Genomic DNA, 16,252 nt, shown 5'->3' with positions numbered 1-16,252 from the left:
ATCTATCTATCTAATTGATGAAAGCAATAATTGATGATGTGAAAACCTGCAATAAAATAGTAAAAAAAAAAAAGTATTAATTGTCTACTATAAATCCATCCTGTTGCATGCTATCGATGAGTTAACATTGACAGTTTTTTTTTTTTTAGTCAGTTTTACAGTTGTAATCAGTGCAATGTCATACAGAAACCAGAGATGTAAAAAAATAAAGGCCTATTTTTGACATGGTAAGTGTTTTGAGCTAACAATCTGATGAATTGTCTATGGAAACAGTGGTGGGTTTTAAGTGTTGTGGGGCTGGAAGGTGATAGCGTAGCTGCTTCCAGAAGGAGGAGGAGAGGGCCAGGGAGCTCAGGCCTTTCCAGGTGACAGAGCACCCGGTCTTGCTGAGAAGATTTAAGGCCTCGGGTAAAGAGCTAGCCGGTTGAAGCTCTGTACACAGCTCCTCTTTCGTCTCTGTACACAGCTCCTCTTTCGTCTTGGTTTTGATCAGAACCAAGCGAGTCTGCCGCTCCACTAGGGCTTCATGGATGGCACTCAGTAGGCCAGAGCCTGGACCAGGATCTGGAGAGCTGGGGATCAAAACAAGCCTGCGACTCCGCTCTATGCAGTCCAGCACAGCCTCGGCTACAGCTGCAACCCAACAGAGCTCACTTCAGGCACAATTTCATCACGTTACATTGAAGGTCGTGGTTGCATATGCGATAACTTGAATACCCTACCATTTATACATTAAAAGCTTTTCAAATTTGCTGTGCACAATCACAATCCCTGGAGGAAGAACTCAATTGCCTTTAGTGACCTTTTCTGTCGTGCCACTGTCGAGCCAACCCTATCTTTTCGGGGATATGTTTATCATGGACAGCATGTTTATTGACATGATCACTATTGGAGTAGATTACGCACCTTCCCCTGGTAGGACATCACGATCAAAGAGACAGAGATTGTAGCCAAATTCGTCCTCCAAAGTGTCCTCCAGCAATCTTCTGTCCTTTTCATTTAGTCCTGTGCTGCTCGCGTAACACATTAAATAGGCATCGTAGCTCTTCCCATCTAAGAAACAAAACATAACATTTCTGTCACTGCTGCCCCCCTGTCTGAGGAATCAGTAGATCACAGTGATGCTGCTGTCTTAGTCTTGCTAGCAGACACAACACGGCTCACCTGGAGTTTTCCTGTAGCAGCGAAGAGTGTCTCGCAGAAAGAGAGTAATGTCGATTTTCAGCTTCACATAAATAACTGATAGTGTCACGGCCATCGTCACCATGAAGCCCATGATGCCAAGAATCACACAGAGGGAGAATGGGCGAGCTGCGGAGATATAATGAAGAAATCATGTTAAAATATTAAATAGCCTGACAGTCATTCAGACAAACAGACAACAGGAAGGCATATCAGATCAAAATCTCATGTCACTTGTATCTGTGTGGATCTTACAGAGAGGATAAAGTTCACACATAAAGGGAAACTGATCACTGTTAAATGACTGCTAATCAGTGACTTGACCCATCAGCTTGCATTCTGTAATGTAATAATCTTACATACCCCTTTGTTTCAGGATGATGGTGACATGGGAGCTCAGGGAGGGGGAGTCCAGTGTACAGGTGTAATTATATGACAGGTCCTTCTCTGACACTTTATGGAAGATTAGAGATGCTGTGGTCAGGTTACCTAGTATCTTTCTGGAAAGGAGAGGAGAGTTTGAGGGCTTTAAGTTGTGTGTGTGTCCATGTGTGCATGCGTGCATCGTGTGCTCATGTGTCTATATGTTTGCCAACGTGTGTGTGTGAGGTGCTTACGGTGTAGAGTTGTAGTACACTGGTAAGCTGTCATTCTGATCTAAAAATGCGTTTGCTTTTAACCACAGCACCTCGTCAAGGTCGGAGTACATAATAGCTTTACAATCAATCACCTTTGGTGCACCTGGAAACGAGAACATGGGTTTATGAGTTTGCACAACCTTTTTTAGGAGCAGTAACTTTGAAAGGTATATCCACATGCACCCACAGAACAACGCTGAAGCTCACCTAAATCTACATAAAGGACCTCCCCGTTACGTGGATAGGTGATGATTGGAAGGCCTTGATTGTCTGTGCAACAGAGAGAGACAACAGATTACAGTTTGTACAGGACTTTCTACGAATGCATTTCTAAAAAAAAAAAAAAAATGTATTTCTTACTGTCAGACACATCCAGCGCTGTTGTGCAGGTCATGTTATACAGCTGACCCTGATATAGGTAAGACCTGGTACACGTGTACACACCACGATCATGGTCATTTACACTTTTGAAATAACCGTTTTTAAATGAAGCTGGAAGTGACCCATCTTCCTAAAAGTCAAGGAAAATTAGAAAAATACAGTTAAACTTTTGCAGAGCACCTTGATCTATTTTGTAAATGAGAGCAGGAAACAAGTGGAGACAAAAGATGTAGCACCTTTATTTTGGAGACCTTATCTACTGTATGTAAGTGCAGCTATTGAACAAAGAAAACACTGATATTCATGTTTTGAATATCTAAGTGTCCCTCACATGTCATAATGTGACATAACCTAAGACTGCTTGATTGCTGGGCATCAGTGAGGCAAGCTCTGCTGTTTTTACATGATGATGCATGGAAAATATTGCCAGGCTTAACCCTGAGAATGTAAGAGTTTTGATACCTTGTTTTGAGTACATCAAAACAAGAGTGTTCTGCCTCAGCTCCACCATCATTGGACATGTCAAACCATAATATTGATCTCAGTTGGACTTTGTCAGGTCAGTGCATTTTGGTGCAGTGGCACACCGTTGTACACTCTATTATTCTGACCTTGCTTTGCCTCACTTGTATGCACATACCACTTTTTTGTCACTGGACAAATTAGTCTCCAAATAAGTGTCACTGAAAAACTGGAAAATTTGCTGAGTACATGAATAGTACCTTGTGCCATACAGTGCCGCTGCTCTGAAGCATTGGGATATATAAGTCAGTAGGGCATCCTAAAATGCAGGCCTTGCCAAGATTGCACCTCTCAGTGTGTCGGGCCATCTCTGAATCATGTTTGGACAGCCTTGGGCGCACCGTCAACTTAAACCAAACAGCTGTTGCATTCCTGTCATGTCAATGAAACACAAGGACATTGGTAAGGTTTCACTTTTACACTGACTTTGTGGGTATTTTATGAGGTGCTTACCTACAGCCACTAAGTATTAATGCAAAAACAAGTTTGATGTAGATGATTTTTATATTATTTAAGATCAGTTTCCTCAATGTATACATGACTCATGACCATACCTGACAGAGCATGAGTAGCTCCCTTCATGACTCAAGGAAACACTGAGAATGACAAGCATCCTTCCATACATTAACAGAGACCCCTCTCTCTGCCCACCAGATAGCAGACTGTTGGTCAGAACCGTCTCCTGAGCAGTGTGATTGGTCCAGGTGACATTTTTAAGGCCGGGACTGCACTTTAGCACTGTAATCTCACCCTCCCTGGCATTCATGGGTCTCACCGTCAAAAGGCACACACCTGCAATTGAATTGAACAGAATTTAGTTCATCTTAGCATTTATTGCTTTAACATAAAGTGCTTTGTGGACAGGGTACAAAGAGGAAAAAAGTAAACACACACACACACACAGACACTCACACATATATAGTGCTAAACATAAATAAATACACACGCTTTGAAAATTGAGACTTTATCCATTTCTCAGTGAATATGATAACAAATCGTTGCTTTTCAACCAAACGGACTTTTATTAAACATTTATTTTATTAACATAAGAGTGTGGTCACGTTACATCATTAGGATAAGAAAATAATTGCCACTGTTGCCATGTGCTTGCTCGTGGGGAGGGCGGGGGGGATTTTGGGAATGAACCATAACTGTTGGGTGTCTGTAACGCACCCTGACATAACTTCTGTTATGATTTGGCACTATACAAATAAACCGAACTGAACTGAATACTGCTATTGTTAACCAAATTTCCACAACACTGATAGTTGTAATAGTTTATGTAACCTTCCATTAAAAACCCCTTGTGAAAAAAATACCATGTGATTCTTTTGGCAGTTGATCTTTAAGAAAATTAACAATACAGTGGAGTAGGACCACATCTTTATTTAAAAGGTGACTTTAAGTCAAGTGACTTAATTTTCATCGGAAATGAGTGACTTTTTGGGGAAGTATACATGATCATGGTGGTAAATATGCTGTTTTTTTTTTTTTTTTTTTTTTTTGGTCACTCAGCGGCAGTGGCGACATGCTTGTCTGCTGTGGTATAAAAAAAGAAAACAGTTCTGATATTTTATGTAACTTGCGTGTGTATGGGCTATGTATCCCCCCTGCCCCGGTTTGCATGTTCACAGTCAACAGTATCTATCACAATAATACTGATAACAAAGGCAACAGCTACTACACAAAATAGACGAAATCTACCTTTGGCATTGTTAGAGTTTTCTGCTCTTAACCCTTATTGGTCTAAAGCAGGACACTAAATCCTGGGTCCGGGTCTTGTAGTCACTCCTGATTTCTGGACTTCAGGATTTTACTTGAGTCCACAAAGACACAAAGACCACTTAACGCACTTTAATCGTACAAATTGTGTGGTGCCGCGGTCTCGTGTAACAAGATTTTCTGCGTCTACACTTTGATGATGATAATGATGATGACAGGGAAAAAAAAAACAACAACACTCCACGCGACACTGAACTGAAATAAGCATCCTCTTACCTTTCAATAACAGCGAGAGGAGAAACAGAGGCAGAGCGACGCGCATCATGTCTTCCAGCACCTGACACCAAGGATCCTGCTGTCAAAGAGACCTTCACTGGTTTACTCAGGTCGGACTGTGGCTCCTTGTTCAGAGATGACTGATTGAGGGGAACACCTGTTTCCCTCTACATATCAGTCAAACCAACGTCACACCCTCCCTCGTGATTAAAAAAAAAGCGAAAGCGAACCGAGGAAGCTACACGTAGCCTATGAACTAGGCGATAGGTCAGTTTCTATGAAATGGGCTGAGCAAGGCGGCTGTATGCTCGTAATACCAATTAAATCCAAAAGAACACTAAATCATTTTTAGTAAAGCCTGCATCATATTATTATTAAATTATAGCCTATATTCCGCATAACAATAATATCAACACAGGCTAGTACAACATTAGAATTACTGTAATGTATTAGGCTATATAGTACAGTATCTTAAAGTATTAGGTAATTCATACAAATTGAATTCCACTGTAAAATTAAGAATACTGGATCATTAGCGTGTAGGCTATTTTTTATTTCCGTGTGTGTGCGTGTGTGTGTGTGCGTGAGACGGGCTCATTTACACCTTCCATCCTCTGTAGGCTGTGAATGAGTTAGTGTCAGCCAAGTGTCTCATCGTGATTCAGCACCCGCCAGTGGACACTTTTCGTTTTGCTTTGCAACAGCACCATCCCCTCAGTTCAAGAGGTCTACCTGTCCATCCGAAAAAAGAACATCACACACAAACATAATCAAGCCTAAACAATCGACTACCTTTGGGCTATATAAATTGCTGGAGAAAAGTGCTGCTGGTGACTGCGAAAATATACTAATTCATACATTCAATTCATTTTTATTTATTCCTTTATTTTGTATTTATGTGTTTGTTTGTTTGTTTGTTTAACTTTCTGGCATATCTCGACCCCAATGTAGGCTAAGTAGGATCTGTCCTCGGTGGCCCCATGTGCATTTTTAACTACAATGAGCAACATGTGAGTAATGTAACTACGGGGTGTCTCATGATTTTGCGTGATCTTTGCTCACTATTATAAGCTGACAATGCCAAGGCGTCCGCCAGTGGAAAGCTGGACTTGTCATTACATGTCCTTACTTGTCCTTTCATGTCACTCCTCGTGCTAATGTTGGTATTATGACGCATCACATTCCACGGCGGGAAGTGAGTTATCAAGGCCTCGATCGTCACTTTGCAGCTTCTTCCGGTCTCTGCACTCGTCCCTGGCCGCTGCTCCGCGGGGGGTGAGCAGCGCTTCTATTGTGTCATTGCCAATAGCAACCGGCCCTAAGGGTTGGTCTTGACCCCAAGCAGTGTTCAGCCAAACCGAGGGGAAAGGATCTGTACAGACACACTCGCAGTTTACTTGACTGAGTTTCGTTTACGAGTAAACATCACCAAGATCTCCAGGCCTGCAGAAATGACTGACGTGCTGTGTCTGCTGTCAGAGGCGGACAGGACTGCGTTTCCAGCGCTCTCACAGCTCTCGGAAAACGGTCGGCAAAACGACATCATTATCATTTTTTTTTCTCTCACTGCAAAATATGACACATTGGTGCAGATTCTCCTGATTAGTACACTAGTGTTTACCTGTGCATGTGTATCACAAGCCTACCTTTAAGTATACATGGACATATTCTCGTGTCTTTTAGATATGGACAACATTTGGTCTTATGTGTCCGCCTACATTGAGCGTCAGATGACATTACAGAAGGTGAGCGCCTATTTGCAAGCTGCAGGTTCATCATATTTCATCATGAGACATACTTTTGGAGCCTATTTTATAGCAGCTTGTATTTGGAATGGAGTACCTACACATTTCATTATACTTGTAGTCTACTCAGTAGACAGATTTATGATTGTATCTATCTATCTATCTGACTGACTGATTGATTGATTGATCCATTGTGACAGGGGGTCCACCTGGCAGGGTTGGGGACCTTCACTTTCTCTCAGCAGAAGCTGGACATAGGAAACAGGTTTATCATGATCCAGCGGCCCATCTTCCTCCTGACAGAGAAACTGTCCCACTCACAGGGCCTCAAGCAGGTCAGGCCGCTGGCTGCAGGTGAGCTGAACAGGGCTACTAACTTGAGAGAAATGGAGTAAAGCACAGGCAGGGCAAAACACAGAGAAGGAGGAGATGTAGGACAAAGGAGAGGAGTTAGATAGCTGCACCAAAACAGATTCAGTTGAAATACAAGAGGTTGACATTTGAATCTTATTGCTGCGGGTATCTTATAACAGAACTTTTTTAAGTTTTTGAATTGCATTGGACACAACAGCACAAGAATAATCTCAAGAGTAAGAGACTGGTTCGGTGTTGTTGTTGTGCTTGCCATTTTAAAGTATATGCTGAAGGGCATTTGTTGCATTTGTGTTTGTGTATGTGTGTGTGTGTGTGTGTGTGTGTGTGTGTGTGTGTGTGTGTGTGTGTGTGTGTCCGTCCCTGGTAGCAACTCACATCCCAGTGGTGCAGCTGAACTTTGCAGCCGTGTCAAAAGAGTCTCCTTTCAGCCGTGACGTGGTGGAGGGCTGCGTTAGAGAGTCTCTGCTGCTCCTCCTGAGAGCTCTGGCCTCCCAGAAAAACGTGCTGTTTACCTTCCAGGGAATCGGAGTTCTGCGCTTTAAGAACAACAAGGTGTCTCTCCTTTTCTAACAGTTCCACCTCACATTCATTTGGTGTTGACTGAATTGCCTTTAAATCTAAACTAATTGAATTCAAAGGTGCGGATGAAGTTCAACAGAGACTTTATTAATGCCATTGATACAAGCGGAAGACTCCTTTCAGCCTTCTCCAAAGTGAGTAGATGAAGCTGGGCGAACACACAATTTGTGTGTGTGTGTGTGTGTGTGTCACGCATATGTATCAGTGGATGGGCATGTGTATGGAAGTATGCCTAGCATCTGTATTTCTTTCCATTCCAGAGACTTGGAAGCAGTGCCTCTTTAATATCAGGGAGAATGTCCAGGCTTCAGACGCCACAGACCGCTGGCTCCATCACCTCAGCCAGCGTCTGCTCTCCTGAGCCAGGCAGCAAAGCTGATAGCAGAGATTCACAGTGCATCTGGCCAGCTCCAGACCAAACACATGCAGGAAGTAAACCGGCTTTTTGCACGAGGCCGACACTCAGCTTTCTAGATGGTAATAAGAGTCAGAGATAAAACAGAGAGCAATGTGGCAGGATCAGTAATGAGAGATCAATTTGAAGGTACTTTGCAGAAAGCCAGATAAGTACTGTCCTGATTGTTTTCAACTCAGAGTGTTGGGTTTCTCCACAGACAGAGTCCAGCCACCAGGCTCTAAATCCCATCAGACACTGCAGCCTGCCAAGATGGAAGCTGTCAGCCTCTCTGAAGAACCCAATCCAAAAAACCCCATGGAGGCCACTGACAAGTACTGCACACACAAACAGAGACACACATACACGCGCGGACACACAAACACACACAGAGCTGTTGTTGCAGGCAGATGAGACAGTGTGAGCTGAGAGCCCAGTGGTGGTCTTGTATTGTTACTGGCCTGGGGCAGCATCCAGCTCCATCAATGATGTACAACCACCTGTGGGACAGATCCTCTTCTGTCACCAGCTATCTTCCTCACAAAACACACACACACACACACACACTGCAGAGGAAACAATGTATATTGTATGTGATCTGGGTGTTATTGAAGATCAGGTTACCTTATTATTCTACTGTACACTGTGTGCATGCACACACGAGATCAGATTATTGTAAATAAGCAGGTTAATGCAGGAAATTGGATAACGTGTACATGCTGCATGACTGAATGATTATTACTGTGATGTTTTGAGATAGCGTTACAAACTGGTGATGTGTTCTGTATGTGTAGGGCTTAATTTATTTGTGAATCTAACTGACAGTATGTGAGTCTCAAGCACTTTGTCTTGCAAGCCTGTATAAACTATATTATTACATAATATACAGAGAAAAGACAGCAGAACAGTCGTACACTTCTCTCTTTTAATTTGAAACAATTTATTGGACCGCCGACATGTTTCAGCTGCTGCCTTCAGTGACGACATTTCTCATTGTTTTTTTCTATGCCTTTGGGAGGTTAAACTGCACCTTTTTATGAGTGCATTCGTATTTTTCAAGTTTATCATATGATGTACAGCATAGAAATAGATCAAATAAATCAATTCACACACACTCATGCACATAGTTTGATCTCATTTACTTTGGTACAATATCCAGTACAGTAGTAAAGAATCTGTCCTCTCTCCCAGGGCCACCGTCTCCATCTCACCACCAGAGGGCACTCCGAGGGTAGAGAAAGCTCATGTGAATGTCAGCTGCCAAGGCCACACCCGTGCTGGACAGGTGTGTGTGTGTGTGTGTGTGTGCGTGTATGTGTTGGGGCGGACAGCAGGGTGCAGACTCAAATCTGGCTTTCATGGACTTTGTCTAAAACTGGAGGTGTGGTATGACAAAATGTCATACTCACATATGTGACATACAGTACTGGATGTCTACGTCAGCAAGGTTGCTGCACATCTTAAAGTACCAAACAAATATTGCCTCTTCTACATGACATTAACACATATACATGTAATCACACCCACTCATTCAGTGAATGAAGGTAGCAAGACAGTCAGCTGCACTCTACCTGTTGATTTGAGATCAGTAAGAAAGCAGTACTTGATTATAATGTTAAACCATCACCTCCTCAAAATTGAACTTATGTTGCTTTTTAGGGAGTTCAGGTTTCTTTCAAGGGAGCTGAGCTGCCTCCGGCTCCCCCTGTAATTTGAACCCTGTTATTCATAATTCGCGAGGATCATGTCAGCTCCCTGTGGCCTTGTTCCTACAGGAGCTGTGCTACCTGTGCATGCAGCATGCTCAAAGAAATGTCCCGGTCTACCTGAGGGAGCAGAGGCTGGCAGAAGAGCAAGCTCAGGAAAGGCTCTTACTGCTCCAACAACAGCAGAAAGACAAGGTGTACATGGAGAAAGAGCAGGTGTGTATGTGTTAATGTGTGCAGCTGTAGGCATTTGAGTGTGTGCATGTCTGTAAGATGTGTGTGTGTGTGTGTATGTGTGTCAGCATGTGACAACAGGAACCTGGGGAAAAATATGACTTTGTAAAATGGCCCTGATAGCTAAGAGTATCTTATTTTTCCATTGCAAACTGTTGACTTAGTCATTGAGTTGTCAAATATTCATGTGTGAATGCAACTACTGTCTCCTGCTGACCGCTGTAGGGGGTTTGTGGGGGCTCTCGGGATTTTTTCCAGTGCGTTGTGAGTGTGAAAATTTGAGGTTTTTGTTTTTTTTTTTCCTCCAGAAAACAACCAAGCATGCAGCCAGCAATAGAACGTATTGACACCACACAGCCAGCAGTACAATCACATTCCAACCCCACACAAATCACTATGTCAACAGAGCCAGTAAAAACTCAGCTCATGAAAAAAAAAAAAAAAAAAAAAAAAAAAAACAGCAGCTGAGAGCGGTCAGGTGGTTAGAGACTGGATGGGCACAGAGAGTAGGGAAAGTGGCACCGTTCTCTTCTGCAAGGCCTGCTGCTAGTCTGCAGCTTTTGGGCAAAAGTGCACAGGTTAGGGTCAGACAGGTTACGGTTAGGGTTCTGATTAAAAAATTAAATTAAAAACAAACCAAGAAGATAAATACAAGATAGAAGACAAACACCAGCATCCCAAATAAGCACCTAGAGCAGATTAAACCTGACAGAACATAAAAAAAACATGTCCAGATAAGAAGAGGGCAATAAAATTAAGAATTAAAGGAAAAACAATGAAAACATATCTTGAACTGTTTCTTAAAAAAAAAAGAACAGAGTCTGCTGACCTGTGGTTAAAAATAGGGCAATAACCGACTCACAGTTACCAGAGTCGGCTCAGTCGACCTTTCAATAACACAAATCGACTCTTTGTCGTTTTTTTCCTCAACACATTAATATAAGACAGTTTTAATCCACAGGGACAATCTTATCATTATTCTAGTGAAACATTAATTCAGTGCTCTCTTTCTAATTCCAAGCCCTGCATAATCAACTGCATTATCTCGATAATATAACTTAAAATATGTGACATGAGTGCGACCACTGGAAATCAAAGGTAATAGTGTAATATTTGGTGTGTGTTAATGTGTGTATGCGTCCATGCATGTGTTTGTCTGGCATAGGCAAACATGGATGAGCAGCGTCAGCGTGACAAACAGTTGGCGGCATGGAACCTGGACGTTTCAGAGGCTCTGAAGAAAGAGAAAGCGTGCTGTGCTCCGTTCCACGTGAGTAGAAGCAGGAGGTCGGAGGGCAGAACTGACTCTTCTCACTCTGTCTGTGTCGACGTCTTTTTACTGAAATGTTTTTGTAACTCGTGCTTTGTGGCACTTTGGTGGCTTCTTTTTAGACTTCCTTCGTCTTTCCGGATCGGCCCGTCACTCCTGCCAGGCAGATCAAGCAGCGTCACTACAAGGACGAGCTGCAGGCCCAGGTGGCAAACAGGAGGCAACATGACGCCCAGGACGAGCACAACCGACTTCTGCTGGACTATCTCACCCAGGTTCAGCTGGTCCAGGAGTAAGTCTGGTGCAGCCCTACTGCTCAGTCACTGCATCATCGCTTGTGTTAGCCAGTGTGTAATCTGGTGTGTGTGTGTGTGTGTGTGTGTGTGTCTGTCTGTTTTAGGATTGCTTCGAAGAAGGAGCAGCACATCCAGCAGAAACACGAGAGAGCTAAACTTTATAGAAAGGCTCTGGACACACAGGCAAGAGCTTCCTCAGAAACACACCCAGAGATATTTGAATGTCCTATTTACCAGTGTCCCATATCATAGCTGACATTTGTATGTGTGTGTGTGTGTGTGTGTGTGTGTGTGTCTCAGTCTGTCTGTCTGCGTGCATGTGTGTGGCCAAGAATTTGCATCTGTTTTATTTTTATTTATTTATTTATTTTAAAAAAGTAATACACAAGCAGAAATAGTAGATCATATTAATATAATATTAGAATATCAGGGATGACCAGACATTTTGTTTGCATTGCCTGGAAGTGATATGTTCTAGGCTCACTTTATTTTACACACATTTGGAGTAAGTCATTGAATTAAATTAAATTTAAGTTAATTAAATGTAATTTTTGTTATAACTGCAGAATGATTGCTAAATAGTATTAGTTTTAAATCCTGCAAGTATTATTATATATTTTAATTATTATTTAATTATTTATTTATTGTTATTTGGTGTTTGTGGCTTCTCTTATCTCTACTCTTATAAATTCAGAATCATTATTAAGCAGATGTGAACAAGAATTCAGTTTTTTTAAAAATGTATTTTAATCAGGTTACCAATGTTTTTGTGAATTTCTAACCATTATAGTTAGGTTAGAGCTTTCATCATTTTTTTCTGCTCTGGAAAATCTTCTTGTTGGTGTGAAGATTTTAAAATTGAGACTTTCTGACAGACAGAGGCTTTTTTAGGATTCATGATGTTGACTTTGACTCTGCCATGATGTCACTGGGAGTCAAGAGGATCCCAGCTTGGCTTTGAGATGACCGATGTCCCGTGTGCTGTTGTGTTGTGCAGGTTGAGGCAGGGCGTAGATCACAGGAAGGCAGGGGAGTGAAGTTACCAGCCATCCATGAGAAAAGCAGCCAGTCAAGGAGCACAGTGCAGGCAGGCTGTCATAGACAAGTCACTCGTAGACAGTTTTTGCATGTTGCTCTCACAAACCACAGCAGGCACCATGCTGGAGCTCATAGCTTTTCACCTGAATCTGTTTCCAAACAGGTTGTAATCTGACCTTCTGTCTTTCAGGTGGAAGAGGGGAAGGATACTGGCCTTCCTGAGTGCCAGTCCATCAACCTCAGGTCTGACCGCTGTGAGACACCAGCCCGCAACGCAGAGGCTCGAGAAAGGGCTCAAAAGGTTACCTCTATTTTTCAGTTCTGCACTTAACTGGACTGATATTGCTTTTCAGATGTCTGTAGTACATGTGCAGGCCTCGGCCACTTGGCAGAAATGTAACTAAAGTCACAGCTGTGTTATCACCTTTGAGGTCTTTTCTGTTGTTGTTTAATCTCAACTTGAAGGATTGAATTTTGCAGCAGATTGAATGCCCTATATTGACAGTAGTCTACAGTGAGCTGAATTTAATGTGTTGTTGTAAACGGGCAGGTCTCTCAGGAGCAGTTGATTGCTGCCCATCAGAAAAGAAGGGAAGAGCTGTCCAAACGCCAAGCACAACAGATGAAAGAGTCCGAGATGCTCAAACGCAACCGGAGGGAGTAAGTGCAGAAAGACAAAGAGAATAGATAGGGAAAGGAAGATAAAATAAAAAGGATATGAGCAATCAATAAAAGGAATAACAGTGAAGAGGTGGAGAGAAACACCATAGCCACAGTCCAGAACAGGTCCTTCCTGTGGAGTTTGGGAGGCTGACCGAGTTTCTCTGTTTGTGTTGTGTGTGTGTGTGTGTCCCAGCCTCATACTGGACCGCCTCACTCGCTTTGAGAGGAGGCAGAACGTGAGAGCGTCACTGGAGGACTCGTGGCATCGCAGCGTCGCGCTCAAACACCACCGAGATGACGAAGAGAGGAGGTTCCTCAGGTGGGTGCAACATTATCTGTCATACATTCATTTGCATCCATTCATACATTCATCAGTTTGTGATCGACTCATTCGTCCATAGTCCTTCCATGCAATGACACAGGGGGACTATGGATAGGACTGTGCCCATCTGTCCTTCACACATAATAGACGGAAAATTGCTGGAGGGGCGGCACATCCTCACACTGTGTGAAGCTGTGTTCCAGTGATTTTAGTCACACAGTAAATCTACTTAATTTTAAATCACCAACACAAATCTAGCCATCCTTACAATATTGGCTTATAAATAAAATTATCCCAAAGTTTGAAGTTTTGACCTTTAACTATAGTGTCCGCATTAGACCAGTCAGTAATTTGTTTTTGTCAAAACTAGAACAGTGGTGTCACTGACTAGATTTGAGTAAAAGTTGTTTTTTTTTTTTTTTTTTTTTTTTTTTTTGTAATGTTTTTCGCATTCCTGTGTTCAGTGTTAATTTATAACACAACAACACATTGCCAGAATGTCTTCAAATTTCATCAAAACCACACCAGCCCTGTCTGAAATGACCACATTAAATTACATTTTTATCTTTAACTGCTGCAACACTGGTTCAGTTTTGATGACACTTGAAGGGTTAAAGGAATACTCCAATGTTTTGGGCAAAAAAACCCTTTTCTCTGGCTTAGCAAGACTGAGACAAGATACACAGTACCATTTTCACTTCTGTGCGTCCAGTGGTCAGGTTCCTGTGGGTAGCATTTTATGTTAGCTTAGCATAAAGACTTGAAGTCTATGGGAGTCGCTAGCCTAGCTCCGTCAAAGTGAAAAAATAAAACCTTACAGCAACTACAAAGCTCTCTTATTTACACAGTCAATCATATGGATTTGAAATACATGTCTTTGGATAAAAAACAAACAAACAAACAAAAAAACTAGAGTCATTTCAGGAGAAGTTAGATGGTGGAACTGTAATCGCTGAACACATTTATCCTTTCGTCTATAGCAGTGATCTGCACACCACTGAAGGTACTGGAAGATCAGGCACAAATGAACTTGTCCTACACTTCCCCTAACTTTCCTTTGTTTTTGTTTTTTCCTTTGCGGACGTACAGATGTGAAAATGGTATTGAGTATCTTGTCTCAGTCTTGCTCAGTCAGAAAAGAGGTATTTTGCCCAAAATGTTGGAGTATTTCTTGACTGGTTCAAGGGATGCCAGCAGGAGTGCAACTACCTACTTTCTGAGGGGTATGCAGACACATTACAGGCGCCCCCCCCTTTCTTTTCTGCCTCTCCATCATAAACTCCCTGTCATGACAACACGATTGAAATGAAAACACTCGTGCTCCCTGCGCATGCTCGAGGGGGCGTGCACTGGAGCGCCTATTGTGTGTGTGTGTGTGTGTGTGTGTGGGTGGGTGGGTGGGGATGAAGGAGCGGAGGGGCGCCTAATCAGTGACGTGCCGCTGTTACTGATCGTATCATTTACACATGCACAAACAGCTGTTTGTGCATGCTGTGAAAATTTTCCCTCCATCGTTTTAGCGCCCCCTCTAACGCGGCGCCCCTATGCCCCGCATATAGTGCATACCCACTTTTTGCGCCACTGGATGCCAGCTTCATTCATGGGTGATGACATGTTTACCTGTTGATTGATCCGTCCTCTCCTTGTGGCCAGGTCTGGTGGTCACCTCCTGATAGATCAGTGTGAGCAGTACAGACGCTGCTCCCAGTGTAAGAGGAAAACCTCCAACTATGGAGAGAGCAACATCTGGAAAGACTCGTGCTACTCCTCTGGCTCACGGCTGATGAACTGATAGTCAGCGTCGTTTAGCCAAGCTCGAACTTCCTCCACATCCGCCAGCCTCATAAGCTCATCTTGTGATGACCATCGCTGATTAAAATATTAAAGTCAGGCACCTGTGAAGCATACTTGGATGTGATGGCTTGCAGTTTGTGCTGTCCTTTGTGTTAATGTGAGACTTCCTCTGCCGAGAATAGGACCTGATGTTTTATACTTTCCCCCTCAACAAAACGCTTGTTTGTTCATATGATTGACTGTCATTGACATAAACAAATAATGATAATATTAATGCCTGGTAGAAATGTCTGTGGATGTATTTTATTTTTTCATTTTTTTTTTCATTAAAAATACAGAATAGAAAAAGATGAAGTAAGCACTCATATTTTTGCTTTTTCTGCTTTATTGTGTGCAGATGTGTGTCATAGTCAGCTGGCTATGACACACATCAGCATGCAACCAGGCCAACTTGTGATTCTGGTGCAGAGATACAGAGGCATCACTAAAAGTCAAAGCAAGGAAAAGAGAAAGGAAGAATAATTATGATAGGATAGGGGAATACATTACTTACACAGACAGAATATGAAATGTACAGAGATGACAGACAGTCTGTAGGAACAAGTCAAAAATAAAAGCACAAATCGAAGAATTTGGTAATCAGTAGAATTTAGATTTTGAAAAGTTTTGAGAGCACATCTGAACAAAATGTTTAGCAAAGAGAAAAGGGAGGAGAAAGAGGGTCAAGATAAGGGTGAAAGAAAAATGTAGCGTGAATATGGGAGGATGAGTTCATGCACTGTGAATGTTGTGTTGCAGGATCACAGTGACATGCTCCTGGCTTTAATCCCAGTTCTCTGTCAAGCCTCTACACTCTCAATGAACTCAGAGTGGCATTTTGAAAGTCTTTGTGCTAAAACACATGCAACAAATGTGGCATGTTTATGTTTCGGAAAAATTAGTGAGCAAATGGCTCTGCCATGCAAAGCGGTCGAGCGTCTCTGTTTGGGACAACCTACAGCAAAACAGACTGTTGCAAAGACTCGGTTCTGCTCTAGACTGACTGACCCAAACCTGGAAAACCAGCTGCAAATAGCATCATCATCATCATCATCATCATCATCACTACCATGTGA

General features: G+C 42.5%; 2 protein-coding genes across 2 annotated transcripts; one reads left to right on the top strand and one right to left on the bottom strand.

Annotated features, from left to right (window-relative positions):
• Positions 1 to 120: 120 nt before the first annotated feature.
• On the bottom strand, positions 121 to 4,844 carry LOC115356867 (interleukin-18 receptor 1-like). Its single transcript, XM_030048156.1, has 10 exons — positions 4,722 to 4,844; positions 3,278 to 3,515; positions 2,924 to 3,095; positions 2,181 to 2,331; positions 2,028 to 2,090; positions 1,800 to 1,923; positions 1,546 to 1,682; positions 1,165 to 1,311; positions 907 to 1,053; positions 121 to 633 (listed from the first exon to the last, which is right to left on the bottom strand). Exons 1-10 carry the CDS (start codon positions 4,768 to 4,770, stop codon positions 242 to 244), a joined length of 1,620 nt encoding a protein of 539 aa, XP_029904016.1. The 5' UTR covers positions 4,771 to 4,844; the 3' UTR covers positions 121 to 241.
• Positions 4,845 to 6,172: 1,328 nt separating this feature from the next.
• On the top strand, positions 6,173 to 15,487 carry LOC115380761 (coiled-coil domain-containing protein 81-like). Its single transcript, XM_030081972.1, has 17 exons — positions 6,173 to 6,248; positions 6,405 to 6,466; positions 6,667 to 6,823; positions 7,215 to 7,393; positions 7,480 to 7,554; positions 7,681 to 7,897; positions 8,035 to 8,149; positions 9,006 to 9,099; positions 9,590 to 9,736; positions 10,920 to 11,024; positions 11,147 to 11,316; positions 11,425 to 11,543; positions 12,283 to 12,407; positions 12,549 to 12,659; positions 12,909 to 13,018; positions 13,215 to 13,340; positions 14,997 to 15,487. Exons 1-17 carry the CDS (start codon positions 6,173 to 6,175, stop codon positions 15,133 to 15,135), a joined length of 2,127 nt encoding a protein of 708 aa, XP_029937832.1. The 3' UTR covers positions 15,136 to 15,487.
• Positions 15,488 to 16,252: the final 765 nt, after the last annotated feature.

The sequence above is a fragment of the Myripristis murdjan genome, chromosome 3 (genome assembly GCF_902150065.1).
Source record: "Myripristis murdjan chromosome 3, fMyrMur1.1, whole genome shotgun sequence".
Classification (NCBI taxonomy): Eukaryota; Metazoa; Chordata; class Actinopteri; order Holocentriformes; family Holocentridae; genus Myripristis; species Myripristis murdjan.
Note: the sequence above shows the minus strand (reverse complement) of the source record. Positions and strands in the feature narration are given on the sequence as shown.

Excerpts from the sequence above, each read along its gene's own strand:
- LOC115356867 (XM_030048156.1), bottom strand. The coding sequence starts at position 4,770 with ATGATGCGCGTCGCTCTGCCTCTGTTTCTCCTCTCGCTGTTATTGAAA. Across the intron at positions 1,054-1,164 it reads CTGCTACAGGAAAACTCCAG|ATGGGAAGAGCTACGATGCC; the intron begins GTGAGCCGTGTT and ends TTTGTTTCTTAG. Across the intron at positions 634-906 it reads TGATGTCCTACCAGGGGAAG|CTGTAGCCGAGGCTGTGCTG; the intron begins GTGCGTAATCTA and ends GTTGGGTTGCAG.
- LOC115380761 (XM_030081972.1), top strand. The coding sequence starts at position 6,173 with ATGACTGACGTGCTGTGTCTGCTGTCAGAGGCGGACAGGACTGCGTTT. Across the intron at positions 6,824-7,214 it reads CAGGCCGCTGGCTGCAGGTG|ACATCCCAGTGGTGCAGCTG; the intron begins AGCTGAACAGGG and ends TGGTAGCAACTC. Across the intron at positions 9,100-9,589 it reads GCCACACCCGTGCTGGACAG|GAGCTGTGCTACCTGTGCAT; the intron begins GTGTGTGTGTGT and ends TTGTTCCTACAG.